This window comes from Anolis carolinensis, chromosome 5 (genome assembly GCF_035594765.1).
Source record: "Anolis carolinensis isolate JA03-04 chromosome 5, rAnoCar3.1.pri, whole genome shotgun sequence".
Lineage (NCBI taxonomy): Eukaryota > Metazoa > Chordata > Lepidosauria > Squamata > Dactyloidae > Anolis > Anolis carolinensis.
In genome coordinates, this window is record NC_085845.1 from 19,550,670 (window position 1) to 19,576,358 (window position 25,689).

The 25,689-nt window shown below is 38.0% G+C and overlaps 1 protein-coding gene across 4 annotated transcripts in view; it reads left to right on the forward strand.

Annotated features, from left to right (window-relative positions):
* ccser1 (coiled-coil serine rich protein 1) overlaps positions 1–25,689 on the forward strand; it is an 815,269-nt gene that overhangs the window by 217,113 nt on the left and 572,467 nt on the right. For all 4 annotated transcript variants that reach the window (XM_062983628.1, XM_062983630.1, XM_008111053.3 and 1 more), the window contains exon 5: positions 12,885–13,002. In XM_062983628.1, coding sequence (XP_062839698.1) covers positions 12,885–13,002 — 118 coding nt within the window. The remainder of the gene's footprint in view (positions 1–12,884; positions 13,003–25,689) is intronic.

Here is a 25,689-nt window from a genome sequence, read left to right on the forward strand (position 1 = left end):
CTCCCCAACTCCCACAAAATTGGAGGCATGTGCAAATTAATTTGATAAGCATGGTTTCTATTCCATTTCCCAAGTCATTCAGGACAGAAACTTGGGAACACTCCACTAGTCACTTCTCTCTAAGAGAAACCATTGGAGATCATTCTTGGAAGAAAAGTTCCAGAAAAAAAGCTGCTGAGAAATTAGATCTGTCATGCTGTAGTTGTGAGATATTACCTAGACCAATAGTTCTCAATCTTTGGGTCCCCGGATGTTTTGGCTTTAAACTCCCAGAAATCCTAACAGCTGGTAAACTGGCTGGGATTTCTCTAGGCCAAAACACCTGGGAACCCACAGGTTGAGAACCACTGACCTAGACTGTCATCAGGCCGTAGTTGTGCAAGAGAACGAAAACAGGAAATTCTTACCAACTTTATGGAAAAAAGAGCTCCATCAGTCTCCCTCCTTTACATTTTTACTGGAAGGAGGGGCTGTAAACAGGACTCCCACATTAGCTTAGCTGAGTAACCAACTGTGTTTGAGTTCTTTTTTCTCCAATTGATCATAACTCTTGTTGATCATAGCTATGATCTATGGCTTTTGATTTTTTTTTTTAGCTTGCTCTCAATCCCTTCCGTTATCATGTCTTTTAGATTATAAACCTGAGGCAAGAAACTGATGTAATGTTGAGCTCTCTATGCTGTTCTGGGGATTTTTTTAATCTGAAGAGGATAGAAAAATGCTTAAAGTAAAAAAAACCCCTCTGTATATTCTGTTTGATTTTTATATTTTTATTGCACTTTAATTTTGCCCTCATTTGATCATACTTGATGGGACATTAATACTTAATAGTAGATGGAGAAAATCATGACACCAAGAGCAGAATACGATAAAAATTCTCACATTTTTTAAAAAATGCAGGCCATATTTCTAAACTTTTTGTCCTCAGAAGCACAATTCTGAACACCAAAACTAGAATAAAGAAATATTCAGTGGAGTCCATTTTCTGATGCATAATCACCTTTAATATTCCTTTCTGTTTTATTTTGTTAAAGTCTTTGGACTAATGTCAAGTATCTGCCTTAGACACATTATCAAATTCCAATCAGTCAAGATTGTAATTGGACACAAGAGATTAAAGTAAATCATGTTTTTATAAGCAATGGTTTAGTGAACTAATTAGTAGTATGTTCCCAAATAAGTTGTAATGCTGAGGGTGATGATGCGCTCCAAAATACAGTTAAATTCATTTCAGTGAAATTCAGTTTAAATTAAGCAATTAGATTGTTAAAAAAATTTGCTTGTGTTTTGTAAGCACGGAAATATTCCTGGATGCCAGTAGGAATCTTGTCTTGCTATTGTTACTAGGTATACTTTCCTGCCACCTGAACATTGCAATAGCAAGTCTTGGCAGATTAATTCCAGAACTATTTACAAAGGAGTATTTTATTCAATACCACAAGAATAAAAAATACAGTGACTGAATGGGGAAATGGTAAATACTGTGACAGAGCTTTGCAAATGAGAAACAATAAGTAAATACAGCAAATGCATTGATAATTAAATAAATTTGATTTAGTTTAGGGAGATATTAAGACAAAGACAGAGAAGGTTATAAAACGTTGACTGTGATTGAAAGTTCTGAAAATGCTATAGGGGGTTTGTCTTGGATTCCAGAAGGTCGCTGATAAACCATTCTGGATCCATAGATTGTTGGGAGAAGATGGGAAAGCAAGTATGAGAAAGTGCGGGGGCAGTGGCATCATGTGTGCTTGTGTGTGCGCAAGGAGGAGAGATTTGAATAGTACTGGATGACATCAAAATGACTGTCTATAAATTTTCTTTTAGTGTTTTTTTTTCAGAAATGTACTATTTTGATAGAAATATCTCTGCAGTTAGATACAACAATGAAGCCTTTAACAGAAGCCTAGATTACATATGCTACAATGCTGATTTGCTTTTTGAACCTTGGAATGCACATGTGCTCCAGTCAGAGCTGTTGTTACTGTCACACCTCAAATCATGAGGTTTCATCTGTACATGCTACAATGACACACTGTCATGAGAGTTGCTGTTATTGTTATTATTGTTATTATTATTATTATTATTGACACAACGACGTTGTATGACACAGCAAACAAGATAGATATGCTGGGTTTCGTTTCACAAAATCACAAGTCGAACACTTCCCAAGTGTCTAGGACTGTGTGATGTATTTTCGGAATTATTATTATTATTATTATTATTATTATTATTATTATTATTATTATGACACAGCAAACAAGATAGATATGCTGGATTTCATATCACAAAATCACAAGTCGAACACTTCCCAAGTGTCTAGGACTGTGTGATGTATTTTCGGATGATGCATGCAGATCCCAGTAGGGTGGCCTTTTGCAGTTGGCAGATTGTGATTTTGTCAATGTCTATTGTTTCCAAATGCCGGCTGAGATCTTTTGGCACAGCACCCAATGTGCCCATCACCACCGGGACCACCTGCACTGGTTTCTGCCAGAGTCTTTGAAGTTCAATCTTATATGCTGGATTTCGTTTCACAAAATCACAAGTCGAACACTTCCCAAGTGTCTAGACTGTGTGATGTATTTTCGGATGATGTGTGCAGATCCCATTAGGGTGGCCTTTTGCAGTTGGCAGTTATTATTGTTATTGTTGTTGTTGTTGTTGTTGTTGTTGTTATTATTATTATTATTATAGTCACTGATTTTGTAAAGGTTTCGGGTATTTTAGGTGCAATGCTGTGGTATGGTCTGGTATGGGAGGGGTTCACAATGGTGATACAATGTATTTGTGTACTAAGTGATACCAACTCTACTGACATTACTATGTGGGGGTATTTCACTAATTTTCTCTCTTTCTCCTCCCCTCTCTCACACACACAGAGGGAGAAAGAGAGGGAGGGAGAGAGAAACAAAGAAAGATGTTAGAGATGGGAAGCTCATGTTCAGAGAATACTGGTGTTATTCTCTGAACAGATGATAGAAATGGTAGATTTTGGCTGGATAAGTGTTTCTTCTCCTTGAGTCCCATTAGGCCTTCTGGCAAAGGAGTGTTGGAATCTTGCAAGCCTTGTTGAAACAGTGTGGAAAAGCGACAATACTAGTCAGAGATTTTATGGAAGATAACAGATAGTCAGCAGACTTATTGGATGATGTGTTGTTGTTGTTAATTCGTTCAGTCACTTCCGACTCTTCGTGACCTCATGGACCAGCCCATGCCAGAGCTTCCTGTCGACCATCACCACCCCCAGTTCCTTCAAGGTCAAGCCAGTCACTTCAAGGATACCATTCATCCATCTTGCCCTTGGTCAGCCTCTCTTCCTTCTTCCTTCCATTTTCCCCAGCATCATGATCTTTTCCAAGCTTTCCTGTCTTCTCATTATGTGGCCAAAGTACTTCATCTTTACCTCTAATATCCTTCCCTCTAGTGAGCAGCTGGGCATTATTTCCTGGAGTATGGACTGGTTGGATCTTCTTGCGGTCCAAGGCACTCTCAGGATTTTCCTCCAACACCACAGTTCAAAAGTATCTATCTATCTATCTATCTATCTATCTATCTATCTATCTATCTATCTATCTATCTATCTATCCATCCATCCATCCATCCATCCATCCATCCATCTCTGGACGATGTGGTGTAGTGCTTTCAATGTTGGAATCGACACTGAAGGAACAGGGTTTTCTGCTCAGCCATGGAAACTAACTAGGTGATCACGGGTAAGCTTTCAGTCTCAAAGAAAGAAAAGGGCAAGCCACCTTGAACAAAGTCTCACAAGAAAAATCCTTGATAGGGTTGCCAGAAGTGACAGGAAGGCACAATAACAGCAACAACAAACAATATTAAAAACTATAACAGTTAGTGGAGCAGGGTGCTTAGAGTGCTAGGCTAGAACTTTGAGAGACTATGATACAAATCCCTATACAGCCATGCAAATCCATTGGATGCTCTTGGACAAGTTACATCCTTTAAGTCTCAGTGAAAGGAATGGCAAATCTCAAATTGATCATGTTTGAAAAGCTAGGGTAGGGTTGACATAGGTCAGAGTTGACCAGATGGCACATAACAACATAAATGGAAGATATGTTTTTCTGAATTTTCAATGTCTGTTTGCTCAGTTATGTTGACAAAAGAGACAATTTTTTTAAAATTCTGATTAACTCCTGCCCTTCTTTGAAAAGTGTGACTTCTCTGTCAACCTTCTGTTTACATGATTTCAGTAATTTCTCTTTAAGATACACACAAACCTCTTCATAGAGGTTGTATAAATGCAAGCAGCTTGGACAAGCCTAAGTATGATATGAGAATTGAAATCCCACACATCTAGGGCATATTCTGTTTTAAGATTTAGATTCCTATTACCTCTCTTCATTCTTCTTCATTTAATGAAATATATGGCATCACTAAATAAAACATTGATCTTTCCCTAGTGTTGAGGCTTTTATTTCTACTCATAAGGAATAATGGTATGACCAGTTTTCTTTGTTTACCAGCAAGATTGAATATTGCATATGATTTCAGGAGATTTATGTACTGACTTTGTTCTAGCAGAAATGTTGACTGTGGACATTAGTTCTTATGAAAAAAATAGCCATGTAAGCATAAGAAAAAAAGAAAAAGCCATTTTATGAAAAGTAGTTTCTGTTCACTGAATATTTTAACATAATAACAGCAGCATGTATTATCCTCTGGAGAGACTTAATAAACTAAATAGCTTTATTTGGTATGTTACTTTGAAATACTCATTCTGTAACTTGAATGTATTGTGTTTCTTATTGTCATCTTGATTGCGTTGATTTGCTGTTGTAGGTCTGTTTTCTAAGTTTTAAAAGGAGTCTGAAATACGAACTACAGTAGTTCATCATGCCGTCTTTACTGGCTGTCTTCTGGTATGAAAACAGTTACAACTCCAGTACAAAATTGGTAAGATGAAACTACAAAATTGAAGCAAACCACAGAGAAGTAGAAAAAAATTCAAGAAGCATACCCTGGCCTCATCTACACTGATCTATAAGGCTCAGGTGGTGATTACACAAACCATAGAGCATTGATACATATTAAGGTCTTTTGCATGCTTTTGTGGGAGTTTGTTGTCTGGCTACTACCATTTGAAGTTAGGTTTGATTTGCATTAAATGATCAGTGTTGATGGGGCCATGAATCTTTGGCTCTAATGGAAGTAAGAAAGAAAACCTTGGAGGTTGTCTTCCTCCTGGTGAGATTGTTGATTAAGGTGGAGACATCATTGCAATGTACCTTGCAAGTACAGTTGGGATGCCTTCATACATACAGTAGTCTAACAACAATATGGTGAAGATGCTGTGTGTGTCAGAATAAGGAGGGGAATAAGGAGAGAGAAGGAGTTAGTGGATACATATAAAGGCAGTAGTAATATCATTATATCATTCCCATGTTATTTCTATCTTTTCACCAGTATGGTGGTGTGAATTGAGACAATTTTCCATTGTATGACATTTCTAATTTTAGAAACCTTTTATAAATCACACACATTAACTCTGAAGTATAAATGAGAGCTAAAGAGAAGGAAGCCTTCTTTTAAATAGAGCACTGAGAAAATTCTCTTGGAAAAGGGAGAATACAGATATAAAGGAAAACACACCAAGACTAATAAATGGAAATCCACTGCGTTAAGGAAGAACATTGTGCAAAGAACGTGTGCCCTTTTTTATACTGTTTAACCTGCTAACACTGCTAGTAGCTGTTTGAATTGCTATGATAAGAGTAACTCTAAAAAAAATATTTGGCCAAAACTTTAGTTTTAGGAATTTTAATATTGCACAGGAGATTTGTATTTTCCAACTGATGCAAATGCCAAAAAACAAAAAAAAGTAGATTGCTCTCCCTGACTAGAGCATCAATGTAAATATTGTAATTAAATATATCCTGAAGCCCAGGGAAAGTATTGTTGATGTGTGTCTTCAAGTTATTTCTTACCTATGGCAACCCTAAAATAAACCTAAGGTAAAGGTTTTCCCCTGACATTAAGTCTAGTCGTGTCTGTGCTCATCTCCATTTCTAAGCCAAAGAGGTGGCATTGGCACCCCCAAGGTCCTGTGGCCAGCATTACTGCATGGAGCCCTGTTACCTTCCCGCCAGAGTAGTACCTATTGATCTACTCACATTTGCATGTTTTCGAAATGCTAAGTTGGCAGAAGCTGGAGTTGACAGCAGGAGCTCAGTCTGCTCCCCGGATTCAAACCATCAACCTTTTGGTCTGCAAGTTCAGCAGCTCAGGGGTTTAACCACTGCGCCACTGGGGGCTCCTTAAGATAAACCTATCATAGTTTCTTTGGAGGGGGATTTGTTTGCCATTCACTTCCTCCAAAGCTGAGAAATGGACTTGTCCAGAGTCACCCAGTGGTTTTCCATGGTCAAATTATGAATTCAAGCCCAGGTCTCCTGGAATCTTAGACCAACATTCATATCACTATACCATGCTGGTTCTTCTTCAGGAGAGTAAAAGTAAACAAAACCAGGAAAAAAATGGGGGAAGAACTATCGGAAAATGATATACAGTAGAGTCTCATTTATCCAACACTCGCTTATCCAATGTTCTGGATTATTCAACACATTTTTGTAGTCAATGTTTTCAACACATCGTTATATTTTGGTGCTAAATTTGTAAATACAGTAATTGCTACATAGCTTTACTACGTATTGAACTACTTTTTCTGTCAAACTTGTTGCATAACATGATGTTTTGGTGCTTATTTTGTAAAATCATAACCTAATTTGATGTTTAATAAGCTTTTCCTTAATCCCTCCTTATTATCCAACATATTCGCTTATCCAACATTCTGCTGGCCCGTTTATGTTGGATAAGTGAGACTCTACTGTACCAACTTACATATTCAGACATACTTTTTTTTTACTATGATGACGACTTCCTCAAATTATTGTTCCTGATACCATTATATCTGTAAATCCAAGAACTCTTCAGATATGATATCTCTTCTTATTATCTAAGTCAGCATGGATAAATGTCCCATTGATATGCTTTCTTGGTAATACAAAGCTTGTATAACTGCATCTTTGTGATGATTGTGACAGAAAGCAGAATATAGAAAAATCTGGATAAGATGTAATTCATTTGCTAATAATGGTCCTATTATTGTAATTACAGTTTTGTCATTTGGGCTTTATGGTGTTTAAAGAACCTGTCCTGTGGCTTAATTGCAAATGTATAGCAAGCAACCCTTTGGAGATCATTGTCATCCATAATCACATGTAAAAAAGAGAAGTTCTCAAGCAATTGTGTTGCTGATAAGCACAATTAGTTTCATTTAATCACATCTCAGCTTTTTGGCTAAGATCATACGTAGTGTAGCCTATTGTAAGTCCAACATTTGAAGTAGAAAGAGGGCTAATTAGACATACTATATGTTTTTTTGTTTGGTTTTTAGCACTCTGTTCACAGAGGATTTGTACAGCACCTTTTAAAAATACCTATCCAGGAATGTTCTAGGTCCTCCAGTGAAATTCTATGGTAACTTTTGGCAAAAGTCATTCATTTCGGTAGGATTTGCTATTTTCCATGGTTTCCTCTTTCCATGGAAAATTCAGGAATGTATCACCCACGGACACAGGGTCATACTGTTTAAATAAATTGATAAAACTATATGTGGGCACTCTGATATATTTACACAAATGCTTAAAAACATATGTAGGGATGGGTGGAATGGAAGATGAAATCTTAGCTAAGAATGATTTGTGTCTGAGATTGAATTTAGGACCTCATCACATGGAGGTTGAGAAGATGGGGGACAGTGGGGAAAACCATGGGGCAGAGTACTGCTTCGCCTGCTTACCATGATTGGTCATGGGCTGCCATCCCACAATATCCCCAGCTTCCTCCTGTGCTGTTCTAGACTTCTTCCAGGAGGAATCGGGTAGTACCAAACTCCTCGGGGCTCTGTCTCTGTGCTTTTCAGCATAGAGCTCAATGGAGCACTGAAATTAGTCCTGATCAGGGCACTGAAAGTAGCCCTGATATGCTGTGGTAGACTCCGCACTGGCAGCATGACAGCAGCATGCAGAGATGGAGAAAACCACCTATGTGATGAGGTTCTAAGTTTTAGAAGAAGGTAATAAAATATGAAGGTCAAAGTCACTTGTTCATGAGGAGGGAGTTAATGCATAAGAAATAGCAATCCTCTTTGGATGCTGCTTTTCACTTGGGACAGTGACCCACTAGACAAAAGTTACAGTTAAGTACATGATAAGTAAGCAGTGATTCAATTATCCTAGCAGGATATACAATTAAAGTAGGCTGCAATGGCTTTTATTATATTAAAATTGGATTGAGTCCATCATCTCCTTCCCAACAGATTTCTGGGTATTTTCTTAGCCTCTTCAATGATAACTTTTTTTAAAAAAAATAGTCTTTATTTGCAACAAAAAAAGAAAGAAATTCTTTATGTACAAATAAAAATTAAAGGGAAGTTGGGAGGGGTGAGGAAAATAAATAAATTGATAACTTTCTTGATGTATGGAAACTGTATGGAACTGTATAGAAACTGTAAAAATATATAATTCCTTCACACACAAACAAATTAACAAAAGTATATGGTGTTGGTTTGGAGTACTTACGATATTGAATGGATCATCATCACATGGTAGCTTCAGTTGTATTGGCTCTATGCCTGCTCATGGACAAATGCTTAACTGAGTTCCACCTCTCTGCCATTCAGACAACCATTGAACTACAAAGTAGTGGGGAAGTTGGAGCCATACTAGTAAATAATCTTGGATAATGCAAATGTTGTTTATATATTCTAAACAACCAGAGCTATGAGAACTACTGCAGCCTTCCAGCACGTTTGACCCATCTGGAGGAGCCCAAATTGGCCTCAATAAAGCATCTCTTTAGGATGTGTCTTATTTGATGATAATGATTTACACTGTTACCCTAATGCATATGAACAGGAATATCTAACAGATATAATAAAATAGATAAATAAAAAGTTGGAATTAATAAATTATAAAAGTAAGTGAATGTGCTTAGAATCCGCTCAGAAAAACAGAAAGAAAGGAAGAAAGAGGAGGAGAAAGAAGGAATGGGAATTTTTTAATGTATAAAACCAAAGATAAAGTGCAGTTCTACTTCTTAAGAAATAGATACAATCCAAAAGATAAAAGAGAAAGGAAAGGAGGAAGGTTTTTCAGTGTGACCTTGAATGAACAACATTTCATTTATTTATAAAACATCTTCCTGAAGTATTGATAAATATAGGAGCTTGTTCATAAAAGACATTTATTACAAAACTTTGTCAAAATTTAGTGGGCAAAAGTGTTTACATAACAAATCCAACGTTCAGTTTAAACATGCTTAAATGAAGAAAGAAAAATGACACAATAATACATTAGAATTTATGAAACAACTGGAAATTCTGAAAGGATTAATCAATAGTGCCAACAATAAACTGGATCAAATAAACACCACCTTGAAGAATTATCTAATGGCCCCAAAGAAGGACAATTGGAAAAGCAATATGAAAAAAGGGAGCCAAATAAGAAAGAAAAAAATAGAAGGAGAAATTGAAGATAAACCAGTAAAGAATCATGAAGGAATCCAGAGGAAGCCATTACAGAATGGACTTCAGACAGAAAACCAGCGACAAAACATACAGCTGGAACAAGAGAAACCTCAAATTAAGTTGGGAAATACTACAGAAGAGATCTGGAGCCAGAAGAAGATGCCAAATCAAATATCTACAAAATGAGTTGGAATATATGAGGAGACACAGATGGTTCAGACCTCTGAAGTAAATGCTGAATGCAAAACAGGAAACAAAAAGTCCAAGGAAGAGACCACAATGATTTTAAACTATAATGAGTGGGATTATATTATTGAATGGTTAGCACGGGGTTTTGTAAAAGTGGATATTAAAGAAAGGAGACTTCCAAATGACCACGGGTAGTCGAAACTAAAAACTCTGGGATTGGCTGGAAGAAAAAAGAAAGAAAAAAATTGGCTGAACAAGAGATCAAGAAGAATGAGATTTTGAAATTTGGTGATTTAAAACATGATTATTGTTTTATATATTTTTAAATAGTATATGGACAAACCCCTCATACGAGATATATTAGTAGAAAGGCTGTGATTGGAAAAAAGGGGAATGAATGACAATGATACATATTAAATCTTGTATGTATAACACTTACTAACAGATTTTACTAATAACTTTCTAAGATTAGTATGCTAATAAACACATTTAAACAAGAGTTTTTTTAAAAAAGGATAAGTTTGCAGGAACAATCAAGAACTTTTAAGGAGAAAAAAAGGCAAGCAACTTGAAATAAGATCAAATAATAAAAGATTAAAGAAGACAAGACTATAATGTTTAAAAATAATGGACAATAAGATCCCTCTTTTATATAGAAGATACATCAACTTTTGGGAGGAATTTTTTTAGTACTTCAAGCATTTATTTTATTTATTTACAGTATTTATTTATATTTCGCCCTTCTCACCCCGAAGGGGACTCAGGGCGGATCACCATGTACACACACATGGGAAACATTCAATGCTATATGAACATAGAGACAGAGAGAGACGAAGACACAGAGGCTATTTAACTTTCTCCAGCTTCCAGGCTTCTTGAGGGTATGCTCGATTCCAGCCACAGGGGGAGCTGCTGCTTCATCATCCACTGTGACACTGAGTCCTTTGATGGATTGCTTCCTCATTCCTTTCTGCATGCTGCTGGATGATATTTATGGTGTTGTAAATTAGTTAAATTAGCCTCCCTACATAAGTGGTACCTAAATTTTCCTACTTGATAGATACAACTATTTTTCGGGTTGTTTAGGTCAACAACGAGCTGGGCTATTTTTTTTTATGGTCGGGTGCTCACTCTGATGTGGGCTGGCTTCAAACTCATGACCTCTCGGTTAGTAGCAGTTGGCTACTAACCAGCTATGCCACAGCCCGGCCCTAATGGATGTTAGGGTAACAGAAATTAAAAACTGGATGCAATCCAGTTTTTTTATTGTGTCAGAAGCGACTTGAGGCCAGTCGCTTCTGGTGTGAGAGAATTGGCTGTCTACAGAGATGTTGCGCAGGGGATGCCCAGATGTGTTACCATCTTGCTCGGAGGCTTCTCTCATGTCTCCACAAGCTAAAGCAGACAGATGGGAGCTCACCCTGTCTCGCAGATTTAAACCAGCAATCTTCAGTTCAGCAACCCAACTTTCAGGTCAGCAGATCAGCCGGCACAAGAGTTTAATCCATTGTGCCACTGCAGCTCCTTATGTAATACAATAAAATGTTGCTGCTGGTGCTCAGTCGTTTAGTCGTGTCCAACTCTTTGTGACCTCATGGACCAGTCCACGCCAGAGCTCCCTGTCGGACGTCACCGCCCCCAGTTCCTTCAAGGTAAAGCCAGTCACTTCAAGGATACCGTCCATCCATCTTGCCCTTGGTCGTCCTCTCTTCCTTGGTCGGCCCTCTCCTTCCATTTTCCCCAGCATCGTGATCTTTTCCAAGCTTTCCTGTCTCCTCATGATGTGGCCAAAATACTTCAGCTTTGCCTCTAATATCCTTCCCTCCAGTTGGGCATTATTTCCTGGAGGATATAAAATGTTATATAATGTTTTTCCTTTGCCCTCCATATCACACTCCTCTCTCTTGATGATTTATTAGATATTTGTTAAAATATATTAATTTACTAACACTAATCTTAACACTCCTACCCCTCTTTGTATCCCTACCATACCCTTTGGAAGAAATTAATAAAAAGAAATACAGTATTCCCAAAAAGGCTGTCTTTTTCATCTGCAACTTCCCAGTATTTAAATGTTTGAATTAACTTGGGCACAAAGTGTTAAATCAATCTTTTTTCTTAATGAATTACTGGTACTTTTCAAATCTTTTGAAAAGCCTATAAGGGTACATGGCTGTAAAGCTTTGAATCCAATGAGATAAAAGTGGATTTCGAGAATGAGTTTGGCTGAGCCAGGATCCATTTTAAGGATCAGATTTCCTTGAGATATTTTCCAAAGGATCTGCCTGGACCTCTATTTTTGTCTCTCTGTGCCCTCACAAAATCTCTCAGATGGTGAATGGCAACCAGGCTCAGCAGGAGAGAGTGGTCAACACAGAGAAATAATAAGCCGCCTCAGTGCATTTGGTTTTTCTGTTTTTATTTCTAATATTTCCAGTTCTGTTCTCACCACCCTCACCTTACCCAGAATGACATTTTTGGAGGGGCACATAGGTTGTATCATTGCGTGGCATGAATGGTTTCAGTTCTCCTAAGACATTTAGTTTCTTTTCCCTCCTTTTCTTTTTCTTTTTATTGTATCGTACATGGGTGTTATTCCAAATAAACAGGAATTTATCAAAGTAGGGCAAATAGATTAACAATGGAAATGATAAGCAAATATTAGGGATGGAAATAAAGTTAGAAAATATTCAAAAATGATTGAAAATGTTTCTATAAGAATCCTCCCTTTATGCAAATCTTTGCAGTTTAAGTCATATTTTGTGCAAATGAAATATATATGTGTGTGTGTGTGTATCTTCAAAAACTGCAGTGTTTGAAGACTTCCTCACAGCAGGAAGAAAATGTACCATTTCCTGCAGCTAATTGAGAATCAGGGATTTGAATAACATACGGGTTATTGTAAGAATATAAATCTTTTAAACAAATGTGGGAAGTGACCCAATGTTACCCCACTTGCTTCTTTTATACTCAGTGATTGAAAGGTCTTTGATAACTCCTTCACATTAGCCTACCTCTCTGTGTTGAGATGACCTTGTAGTACTCTTAGTAGATATGTGATGTGCAAATTATAAAAATAGCACATTTAGAAAGAAAACTTCCTCAGTGCAACTCTGGTGATAACCAAACTCTTGTTTTGCAGTTTGTCGGGAAGATTCCCACCAGTCGATTGTCTCTTGTGCTGCAGTACTACTTACACCCATCGAAACAGCTGAAGGGAAGAAAAAGGAACAGCCAAAAATGCCTGAAGTGACCAAACAGTGAGTGAACAATGCCACAACATATTTCTGATGTCTTTTAATGGAAATAAGTTATGCCTTTCTGGATTCATGTTTCTGTGTCTGATGGAGGGTAAAATTCTCCTTACTACTTGACAGGTGGTTTAAACCGCTGGCTTATTATATGTTTGCAGTGCCCACACAAGTAGTATTTTGCTTTTTGGTAAATAGTGCTCTGAATCTACTTTATGGCCCATCTGTATTTTCAGATCGAAAGGGCACATGTATGTTTGGATGTTGTAATTAGTATATTGATTTACAGTAAATAAATTACGTGGCTGGTAGTTGAGTCTCAGTTGTCTGCATGCATCACAATGGTCATCTGTCAGAGGAGAGGTGGGATTTCTGGGTTGTGTGGTACTTTCTGTATTGGTAAAAATGTGTAACTCACTATCATGTATGAATGGAGCTGAATGGGTAGTATCTTCAGTAATGGTATTGTGAAGTATGGAAATATAGCCGGGGGCGAGCTGTGGTGCAGGCTGGTGAGCAGTCTATTGCAATAAATCACTTTGACCATGAGTTCATGAGTTCGAGGCCAGCCCGTGGCGGGGTGAGCACCTGTCAATTAAAAAATAAAAAAAGCCCCTGCTCATTGCTGACCTAGCAACCCGAAAGATAATTGCATCTATCAAGTAGGAAATAAGGTACCACTTATAAAGTGGAGAGGCAAATTTAACTAATTTACAACGTTGGAATGAGGAAGTGCCGTCACATGGATGATGAAGCAGCTGCTCCCCCCTGTGGCCAGAATCGAACATCCCCTCAGGAGATGGTTAAATTGCCTCTGTGTCTGTCTGTCTCTCTGTCTCTGTCTCGGTTCGATGTGTTTATGGGCATTGAATGTTTGCCCTATATGTATATAATGGGATCTGCCCTAAGTCCCCTTCAGGGTGAGAAGGCCAGAATATAAATACTGTAAATAAATAAATAATAAACTAGAACATCATAAATTATTTTCTCAAAACCAAGAGGCCGATGCCTGTAGTGTGCCAGATATACTTTGTACACACAGGAGTATAAATAGTCCCTACTTTCCAGGAGGACCATGGAATTTTCATGTCTTGTTCACCATCTGGATAGTGTCTAGGTCTTCCAGGATGTGAAGGCCTCATGATTGCTTATTCTCCAAGTTGGGAAATGAAGAGCTTTCCTTTTACTGAAGGTGTTCCTAGGTTATGACAACTAAAGCATAATCCCCTGAAATTAGTGATTGATCTGTCTGAATACATCTGGATGTTTTCTTCTAATATATTATGAACATGTGTTGATGCGGATTACAAATAAATGTGCATTTAATGTCCTCTCTATCTTTATAACTAGCATATTTCCTTTGAGTACAGGCAAGTTGCACTTGATTTGCAAGCAAATTAATAATTAAGTATTATGCATATAATGTTGATTAGCATCACATTATTTCTGGATAATTGAAGGCTTCCAGATGGAGAGCCCTTAGCATTAGCAATCATTACTGGGTTGTTGTATGTTTCCCAGGCTGTATGGCCATGTTCTAGAAGTATTCTCTCCTGACGTTTCACCTACATCTATGGCAGGCATCCTCAGAGGTTGTGAGGTATGGAGAAATGCAGCAAGGAAGGTTTATATATATCTGTGGGAAGTCCAGGGTGAGGGAAGAACTCTTGTCAGTTGGTGGCCAGTGTCAATGTTGCAGTTAATCACCCTAATTTGCATTGAATGGCTTATTCAATTGGGCCGGGCTGTGGCGCAGCTGGCTAGTAACCAGCTGCTGTAAATCACTACTGACTGAGAGGTCATGAGTTCGAAGCCCGGGTTGGTTTAAGCCTCCGACCATTAATAGCCCCGGCTTGCTGTTGACCTATGCAGCCCCGAAAGACAGTTGCACCTGTCAATTAGGGAAATTTAGGGATGCTTTATGTGGGAGGCTAATTTACAACACCATAAAACTGCCAGCAAAACACGAGGAAAGGAATGAGGAAGTACAGCCACTTCTGGACGGTGAAGCAACAGCTCCCCCTGTGGCCGGAATCGTGAAGCTGGAAAAATGTTAAAAATGCCTCTGAGTCTGTCTAATGTATGTTGTTTGTCTGTTGACATTGAATGTTTGCCATATATGTGTTCATTGTAATCCGCCCTGAGTCCCCTTCGGGGTGAGAAGGGCGGAATATAAATACTGTAAATAAATAAATAAATAAATATTCTACTGGCTACTTTCTGCCTGGGGGCATCCTTTGTTAGCTGCCCCTAGTTCCCATGTCTCAGAGTGTTGCTTCTTATTTACTGTTCTGATTTTTGAGTTTTTTAATACTGGTAGTCAGATTGTGTTCATTTCCATGGTTTCCTCCTTTCTGTTGAAGTTTTCCACATGCTTGTGGATTTCAATGGCTTCTCTGTGTAGTCTGACATGATAGTTATTGGAGTGGTCAAGCATTTCTGTGTTCTTAAATAATATACTGTGTCCAGGTTGGTTCATCAGGTGCTCTGCTATGGCAGATTTCTCTGGTTCAGTTAGTCTGCAGTGCCTTTCATGTTCTTTGACTCGTGTTTGGGCGCTGCGTTTGGTGCAATCATTCTTCTGATGTTTATTTGTTTTTTGTTTTTTTTTGGGGGGGGAGCGGCATTGCAGGCTGGGCCAGGTGGGCCGGGCCAGGCTGGGATGGGAGGGGGTGGGGGTGGTTGGCATGGGGGGGGAACTGTGGGCAGATGGGAGGGGGAAAAGAGTCTTCCTCTCAGCCTGAGGTTGCGGACATCCCGCCATGTCCCCAGGCTGAGAGGAGGAAACACGTGGGTGCAGAGAGCTCTGAAGAGCTCTTGGCAGCCGCATGTCTCTCCCTCGGCTCCTCTCAATTTAGGAGTGCAGCAGGCCTTACATATGTACCACTGTTAGCCCATCAAGTTTCAGAATGTTTCACGTATTCACAGATTTTTGGGGATTTTTCAAAGTTTGTATAAACAACATTTTAAAAAGAAAACTACGAGTGGTCTCCTTGCATTTTCTATACAATGACACAAGATAACGGGATCATTTCCCCCAATTTTCAGAAATATTCATACATCTACTGATTTTTATTTTTTTAAGTTTTGACAAAAACATTTTTTTTAAAAGCCACAAAAGCTATTTCATTTAATGTCTCTCATATTAGCCAATATAAACCAATATTAACCAATTCTACATTTTTGTAGAATCGTAGAGTTGGAGGGGACCCCAAGGGCCATCTAGTCTAACTCCCTTCTTCCAGGCAGAAGGGCATCATCAAAACATTCCTGACAGATGACCATCCAGTCTCTAAACTAATTAGTATGCTTCCCCTATTGAGTTGGAAGGGACTCCCGAGGGGCATCCATTTAGGGATTTCTTCCCAGCCCAGCACAGAGATTTACTTACAAGAAATATGAGTCAGTCCCCCCTCTTTGCAGATTCAACAGCTGCTGCTATGGCGGGAAAATAGCTACCCACTATCCTGATTGGGGCTTTCTGATGCAAGCAGAATTTTGAGAAATGTAGTTTAGGGTAGGGACTTTTCTGGCATAGAGCTTCTTGCCTTCCCAAACTACATTCCCCAGAGTTCTGTGCTTTCTCAGTCTTTCCCTCAGCTATCACTGATCCCTTCTTTCTCTCTCCTAATGGCGAGAGGCCATTAATTTAAAGAGGAAAGGCAGCCTTTTTGGTTTTGCTTTGCTTCCTTGCACTGAAAATAAAACTGACTTTGAAAGGCTTCTTAGATTTACAAAATGCAAACAAAAGAATTTTGGGTAAGTTTCGATTGTTAGATTTTCAGTATGGGCTATGTCCACATGTTGGATATCACCTTGTAAGTATGAATTTAATGAATTTGATATGACTTACGAGGACTAACGAAACAAATGCACACCTCTATAAATATGGTTATATGCACAACTGGACTAGGAAACTATAAATTTATATATTTTTTAAAATATTAATATTGTTTTTAATACTTTATGCTAGGAGAAATCACATGAGTTATAGAGCAGGAGCATCTAAAGGTTTCCCTCTCCTGATGTTGACACATAAATATAGGACACCTTTGTGTCTGCAAACTGTGTTTTGGTAACTGGGTAAATTGCTCACCTAGTCACCTGGAGAAGAGCATAAGCTATTCAAAGCAAAATGGATTAGTGATATGATGACCAAAGATATCAGTTGTATACAGGATCAGGTACCTTGTTATTGCAAAATAGGATGCAGTTTTTGTTTCCTATTTCCTGCCACACTTACTTCCCCTCAGTGTCATTTCATAGGATAGTTTTCAAGTAGTTTACAAGTAGTTTTGATGGAAAAGTGCAGAAAGCTAATCAATGAGAGAATTCAAGTCTGTGTTATATCCTCTACTTGCCAGGTGACATTTGTTCAGGGTGAATTTGTTGCTTAAATTCATAAAAATAAATTAATATTTAAAAGTACATAGATATATGGGACATCACTCTAGTTCTCCTTGGCATTATTATGTGAATAGTCCAGCAAACCTCTCCTGAAGAGATAGGGATGATAAAACTTGCAGAGAGCTTTCATTTAGAAGAGTAGGAAGAACTAAATATATTCTATCAATTCATTAAAAAAGAAAAAAAGAAACCCAGAAAGCCAGGAACATGCTCAGGTGGCAACATAAATTGAACAATTTCGTTTGCTGAAAATAACAGAAAAGAAACCAGTTGAGTGTCAAAGTGTAATCGATCCTACACTGCTGAATGAAAGCTCATGCTGGTTTGCAAAAGGCAAGTTAGGGATCCTGCTTGGTGTGAAGGAAGTGCTGGGCACACTTGACTTGAAGGCAGACAGTCACTGATCAGGAAGACTGTTTGGGGACAGGGAGCAGGTGAACAGACTGTGACAAAAATAGAAGCCTGTTTGTAAGTGTCCGATGAGGAGGAGTAGCACAGGGGAAGGAGTTACCTTGTCCTATTCCACCACCATTGCTCCCAGCCATTGTTTGCCCCTCTGGTGGTGTCAGAATGGAGTGCTTGCATGAGAAAGGGTTTTGGATTTGAGAGAGAAGGGTGGATTTCCAAACAAAGAGTTGGATTGAAAACAGGATAGCCAGTCAAAATGAAGCACTCACTATGGGTTGGAGTGAGCCAAAAAGAATAGAATTTTAAAGTTTAAAATATTCTACTGTGTCTAATATATATATATAGTTTGTTTTAAACTCTCTGTCTCTATCAAGCTGGCACTGAAGTCAAGCTACTCATACTAATACAGAACTCACACAGCAACACAGCCACAGGACCACATGTATAAGGTCACTCTATGGGGAAACCTCAATCCAGAAAAGGATTAAGTGGAGGAAGAAGGACAAGCCTAGTGGCAGATTTCCAAGAGTTGAAACTGCAGGGCTTGTCTGGATAAAATTATCTGTCACACTTGGCCACTGGATATTTCTTATATTTTGAGACCCTCAATATTTTATTCTTCATGGAAATATGTCATACTGCAGTAATACAGTGGAGATAATTATGATTGGGTACAACCACAGTGATATCAGATGTACATCATACATTTTTGTTTCCATTCCGGTCACATTGTCCATTTGGGGTGTCCACAGTTTACAATTACAGCAGCTTGATGTCACTTTCTGTGGCGTGCCTTCATACTATGGAGTCCTGGAATGTGCAATTTGGAGAACTATCTATAATCTCTGTGTAGCAGAGAATTCCTTATAAAATTATACATTCTAGAATGTCATGTGACGGAATCATATCAGTTCAAGTAAAATCAAAGTGCTCCGTTATGGATGTAACCTTAGTTTGAGTGATCCATTGCCATGATGTTTCTAAAGAGGAGAGGTTAGATTCTCTCTCCAGTGTTTCTTATGAGATTGTTATGTCGATATATTCTGAACTAATATCATATGGTCATACTGTTTAGGACATAACGTATTTGATTATTTGCTAATTGGTTAAATGCATATACAACTTCATCGTATGTTAATTTAAAGGTGCATAATAGTTCTTTCTCTCCCCCATTTTATCTTCATATCAACTCTGTGAAGTATGTCTCATAGAGAGAGAGGTGTGTGTGTGTGTGATTGGCCCTATCTAGATTATGCATTAATTCTGAACCTTGGTAGCACATAATAATGGTAGTTTTATCAAATGATAACTGATTTCAAATAAACATAAAATTGAAAATGCAGACCTGTAGGTTCTGCCTTTTGTGAGCAAACAATCTCCCTTGTTTACTGTCTCAGATTTCAGTTTGTCATTGTCATTGTCATTCACACACATATGAATTAGATGTAGTGTACGAACATCCCACAAACTAACAACAGTTAAGTGCAAATGCTACAAATGCTACTTTTGCTGTCAGGGTTTTGAAATTCTGTTGTGATTCAAGTATTATTATATAGAATGAAGGTTACAAGCAACATAGGGTTATTTGTTCTACATTAGCATTACTCCCACAGTGGCTGTACTGTAGACACCCAGGATTTCATGTTTAGTATGCTGCCTTGTTAAGACATAGGAGTTCAGCAAGACATGAACATCTTCTAGTGTAACTCACTTAATACATCTATAAATGGTTTAATATGAATTGTTATTCTATTAGAATCTTGAAGGTTATGGTAGGTGAGAGTGAGAAGCTTTCACTCTGTTAAGTCCACAAAATAGATTTTTGCTGGTGTACAATCTTTTCATCATCTGAAAAGATAGACATTTAAGCATGTATTCTTTGTATAAACCACAAATAATTTTCATATATTTTAAAATTTTCAATCAAAGAAATACTAAAATTAAATAAATAGCTACTAAAATTTTGCTGGCTGATTGAACTACTGAATCAATGGAAGATACATAGATACCAATTTACCAAGTTCCTATTGGTTTAATGTAGCTAGAACTGACTATTGAACATTGGCCAGGTGGGAATTATGTGTCCCTCTAGATGTTACTGGATTGCACACAGCAGTTCCATTTTGCTCATTCAACAATAAGGAGTCCTGGGAATATAAAAACATCTAGCGAGCCACTTTACTCTGATCCCTGATTCATGTCTCAGTTTATGATGCAATGTTATGTAGGCTGAGAAGTTCATTCTAATTTAATGATGTTTACTCCAAGATGTGTGTGTATGTGTGCATGTATGCATGTATGTATGTGTACACACACACACAAGAAACCATGTGCTGGTTTTGAAGATAATACCTTACTATGATTTATTATTTTGTACTATCAATGTTATGCTATCCATGGCAGTTTTGGCAAGCTTGGTCGTTCTATTTAATCTCCTTCAGTGAGCATCCTCAGCATTCATACAGGGAGCTAGGTTTGCTGAAGGGAGAGAAATAGAAAGCTATTCCATATACATTATATGTGATTCTGAAATTTCCTATCTAAATAGTTTGCTGGGACATATGGACCCTTTTGACATGAGCCTGATATAGTAGAAGTAGTGAGGGGTAGACTAGATGCTACTGGCAATGAACTCTTAGAACACATAAGGTATTTGTTCTTCCATCAGCACTTAAGAGAGTAGTGTGAAAGACTTCTGAAATTGTGATGTGGTGCTTCTGTGTATTTCACCATAATGCTGATGAAGAAACTGGAAAGAGCTTAATAGATGCCTAACATAACATTAACTGTAAATACAGCATGTTAATCAGCTTGTTAATAACAGAAAGTTCAAAAAAGTGGGGGAATTTCTTTTAATTTTTACATACATAACTTGGGAGAAAATTGCAGTGATTTCTAATAACCATCATAATATATGTTCGATGTTCCATAGATTACTGGACTGCTCTCAAAAATGGCACATCGAATTCAGCTTTTTATAACAGCTATCATCCCCATCCAGTGCAACCAATGTGTTGATTGTTGGGATTGTATACCCTAACATTTGGATTCCATTGTGTTGGAGTTGTATGGCATAATTCAACAACTTACCTTTAATAGCTTATTCCACATTATTGGCTGCCCCTGGCTTCAAAGCACAATGATGTCAGGATAATGGGTTAAAGTTTTTGAAGGCATTAGATTAATATAATACCAAGCCACCAATTGGGTTGACTTACCCATGGATCGATGTGAGTACTTTGAGTCAGTGTGCTTTCCCCCTCTTTATGGAATGACACTCAACTTATCCACGGTTCTCATCAAAATCCATAATTTTGGCCCCCAGACTTGTTCTTGACTGATACATGAGGCCAAATTATATCTGAGTGTATACTATGTACTTTAAACTCAGTGTTTCTAAAATTGTCAAGATTGGTTCATGGAGACTTGCCAGCTGATATTTGAGGCCAGAACCCCCCACCTCCCACCCATCTCCCAGGGCAAATGATATCTGCAGTTTGTAATTTAAACTTGTTGTTTTAGATCTTCAAAGCAAGGAAAAGTTGTGAAGCCAAGTAGAAAAGTAGCATGATAAGCTGCAAGGTGAAAGGGAAGGAAATAGATAATTAAGTTCTTTGTCCATTGCCTGAATATATATACTAAAACAACTGCTATACTGAAGAGGAGAGTGTCTTTATCAAATTTGTTATTGTAATGAACTGGTGATGCTTTTTATTATGCTGGGTGGCAGCTGTTAATACCTTCATAAAATATATTGCCAAGCAGAATAATGCTAAATTGCTATTCAAACAGAACTGTGGTCAAAGCCAAGGTTACCTTGATGGCACAATAAAAATAGCCTACTGATTTACTCTGGTTGCATATTTCTTTCTGCGTGGAACTGACTTTGTCTATATCTAATTTAACTCTATATCCAGACTCGTACTGTGTTTTTAAGACATACTGATTTTGTGTGTTGTTGTTTTCTCTTCAGCCAGATGAACGGCTGACTGCAAATTCACTTGACACTTCCTGAAATTTCTGTATTAGCACTTAGCCAGCACTTGACCTTGCCTTAACATGGCAAATGGCAAATCAAGAGAGCTCTGAGCCAGTTTTATTCTTGCTGTTTAAATGCTCCACATGACAAAGTGCAATAGACGGCATGCCATTCTTATGTTGGAGACTCCATTTGGAGAGTTTTCTGCACAAAAATGAAATGCGCTTTTCTTCTCTATGTGTACCCACAGGTGAGTATATGTGCCGAACTGAAACAATTATTTATATTCTTTTTTTAAAAAATCTCACAACCAGGCCAAAGTATGCAAACAAACACCATTCACTTCAACATACACTGCTTACAAATATTTGAAAGTTGCTTTTTACAATTTGTTTCTGTTGTTCTTATTTAAATTATTTGCTGTCATTACTAGGGTGTCTGTCTAAAGTATTTGCAATTGGGCTATGATTTAAAAGGGACATGGAAAATAAAATGAAAAAGGGGAAAAATCATATTAAAAGCCATTAACATTATTTATTTATTTATTATTTGCTTCATTTATACCCCACCTTTTTCACCCCACGGGAGACTCAAGGCAGCTTACAGCTCTGGCAACATGGATGGAAAGTGCATCATGGGGGTTAAGTGTATCAAGTTTGGGCCAGATCCGTCATTCCTGGTGATCCCAGTGGCCTGTGAAAGTGGCGGCCAATCAGAAAGCTGCCATATACTCGCATACATACATATATATATACATACAAACAAACACTGACTTTTATTATATACTAGCTTGGGGACACGACGGTGCCCAGGTTATTTGAGAATGGAATTGTTTGCCTTTGTTCCAAGTTTAGTCTTGATCCAGTGTCAGTTGGCTTCAGTTGGTGTGGGTGAACTACAACTCCCATATGCAAGTCCATGGTCCATCCCCCTCCAAACAGCGCCAGGATGTAAAGTAGGTCATGGGGACTCAATGTGTCAAGTTTGGTCTTGATCAGACATTGGTGGGGGTCGCAGTGGTCTGGGGAAGTGAGTGAAGGTACTGTAAATCCCATCATCCATGGTCCATTGTTCCTCAAACCGCAGCAGGACATAAAGTGGGTGATGGGGGTATGTTTGCCAAGTTTGATCTTGATAAGTCATTGGTGTGGGTTGCAATGGTCTGAGGAAGTGAGTGAAGGTACTGTAAATCCCATCTTCCCTGGTCAGTTGTTCCCTCAAACGACAGGAGGACGTAAAGTGGGCCACATTGCACTTGTGTGTCAAGTTTGGTACAGTTTCATCATTCATGGGCATCACATTGCACAAATTTACAATATGTAAAGTTATGGCACATTGAGGTTAAGTAAATTAGTTGATGTAAAACATTTGGACATAATGAGTGAGAAAGCTATGGGGAAGCTGGAACTATAGAGAGGGGTGTATTGAAGAGTTAAGGTCAATTCTACACTATATGTTTTATAGTCTAGGTTTTGATCAGTTCTGTGTCTGTTTTCCCATAAACTAACATTTACTTTGAAGTCAAGGGACATGACACATCTTTGAAGGGAATTTGATGTCAAAAAATAATAAGGTGATTAATTTGTGGGATATGTACCAACTTTCTTTGACTGTGAAAATATAAAAGAGGGCTAGTGAGATGGTTTTGCTGAAATGTGTCAAATTATTTTTTACAGGATCAGATAACAGAGTACCACTGAAAAGGGATAAAAGGACATTGGGTCTCATATAGCTACTGCAATATGTGTTGATGTCTTTTTCTAACTGCATCTTGCCCCTTATTAGTTCATAGCATTTAATAAAGAGCTTGCATTCTGGTTTCATCATGACAGCAAAATGATTTCGGTTACTTTAGAAATAACAAGATTAGTTTTTGAGTCAGCCCAATACAAACCAGTGGGAGGGTTTCCCATTTCAGTCTTTCACAGTTTTAAAGCCTTGTCTTACCTGAGAAGAGGAGCACAGGTGCTTCCAGACTGTTTATTTATATCTGTATTGCAACATGAATGTTCAACAAATTGTGACAATTTAAGGGGAAGGTCTCAGCAGCTATTCAGGGTTCCAATTCCAGTAATGACTGAACAAAAAGCAGTGTAAAAGGGGGAAAGTACTAATATATAACATTTTTGCCATTTTGATACTTCAAAGCTTCTACAAGAATTTTTTTGCTGCTGCTGCTTTAATAGTTGTTCCAGCTTTTAAGTCATTTGTATTCATTGTTCCATTTAAATGTTCATATTTATTTATGTATGTATGAAATTGAATAAGCAGAGTGGAATAGAAGTGGGCAGTTGAAATATTCTCAAAATACGATGTTGGCATGACTTTATGTTAGATGTTAATGTAACTTTCATTTTTCCATTTTAAAAATTGTACACTTGCTTTTCTGTTCTCTACAACAAATATTTGATAGGAATGAATGCAGTGTCTGTGTAGCTTTTGTCCTCAAGTTTATGGTTTCCACAGTGCTTTTTGTATCACTGCCAAGAGGGGTTTTCTCATATGTTCCTGTTCTCATTCTAGAATACAGGATGGTATTTCACTTGTATGGGAAGGTTTCCTTTGTATGACTCCATCTGCATTGCAGAATCTAAAATGCAGAATCATATTAAGTTGAGCTGCGTTATATGAGTCTACACTGATCATATAATGCAGTTTCAATTGATGCTTTCTTCAACTGTCAGACGTCATCCATATCTATTTATTACCAGTGAAATTTTTTACCAGTAATGTTTGTCAGTTTGGGCACCAAAAGAAGCCCTTGGAGGGTGAGGAATTGTGCCAAGTTCCAGCATAACATACACTAAACATATGGCTCAAATGGGGGGGGGGGGGAGGGGGCAGATATCACAAAGCTGGGGAAGGCTTTGACTCTCAGTTCAGTTTATAGTAATTTTGTATTGCTACATAACAGCCTTTGATATAGTTTTGTTTTGAAAAATGGAGAACCTGATGTTGGACCAAAGACTAGTGAGAGAAACCGTTTTGCATTCTGTTTTCACACATTTAGGTCCCATCTAGACTACCTTATATAGTTAAACTTTTTTTCGTGTCAGGAGCGACTTGAGAAATGGCAGTGTAGACACATGTAGTATAGTTACACTGCATTATATGTGTCTACACTGACCACATAATGCAGTTTCAAACTGCATTATATGGCAGTCTAGATGGGGACACAATATGTTTGTCTGTGGTGTGGTGGAGTCTCCTTTTCAGGAAGTTTTTAAACAGAGGCTGGATGGCCATCTGTCAGGAGTGCTTTGATTGAATTTTCCCACATTACAGATTAGGGTTGAGTGGGATGTCCCTGGTGGTCTCTTCCAACTCTATAATTTTATGAAATATGTATTCTGAAAATCTTCACAATAGTTTTTTTTCCATGTTACAAGCGACTTGAGAAACTGCAAATTGCTTTTGGTATAAGGGAATTGGCTGTCTGCAAGGATGTTTCCCAGGGGACATCCGGATGTTTTACCATCCTGTGGGAGGCTTCTCTCATGTCCCCACATGGGAAGTTGGAGCTGGCAGACAGGAACTCACCCTGCTCCCCGGATTCGAACTGCCAACCTTTCGGTCAGCAATCTGTAAATCACCAAGAAAGGGAAAGTTAGGAGGAGTTTTTTATGAGTAATTTATTGTGTATTAATTTTTTAAAAGGTTTCTTGTTTTAATTGGTTTTTATTTGTTCATTGCCTCAGGAGCTCTTGTGGGCTGGGAGTGATACAGGAAAACAATCAATCAGTCAATCAATCAATCATCCTGTCTAACATATTGCAGATGCTTCATTTACCTTCTCACGTTGACTTCAGCCAATCATAATTTCCTTTAAACAGAAGATTTGATCAATGGGACATGAAGTCAACTGAAGTTGCTGAGGCATGTCTGAAGGCAGAATATTATCT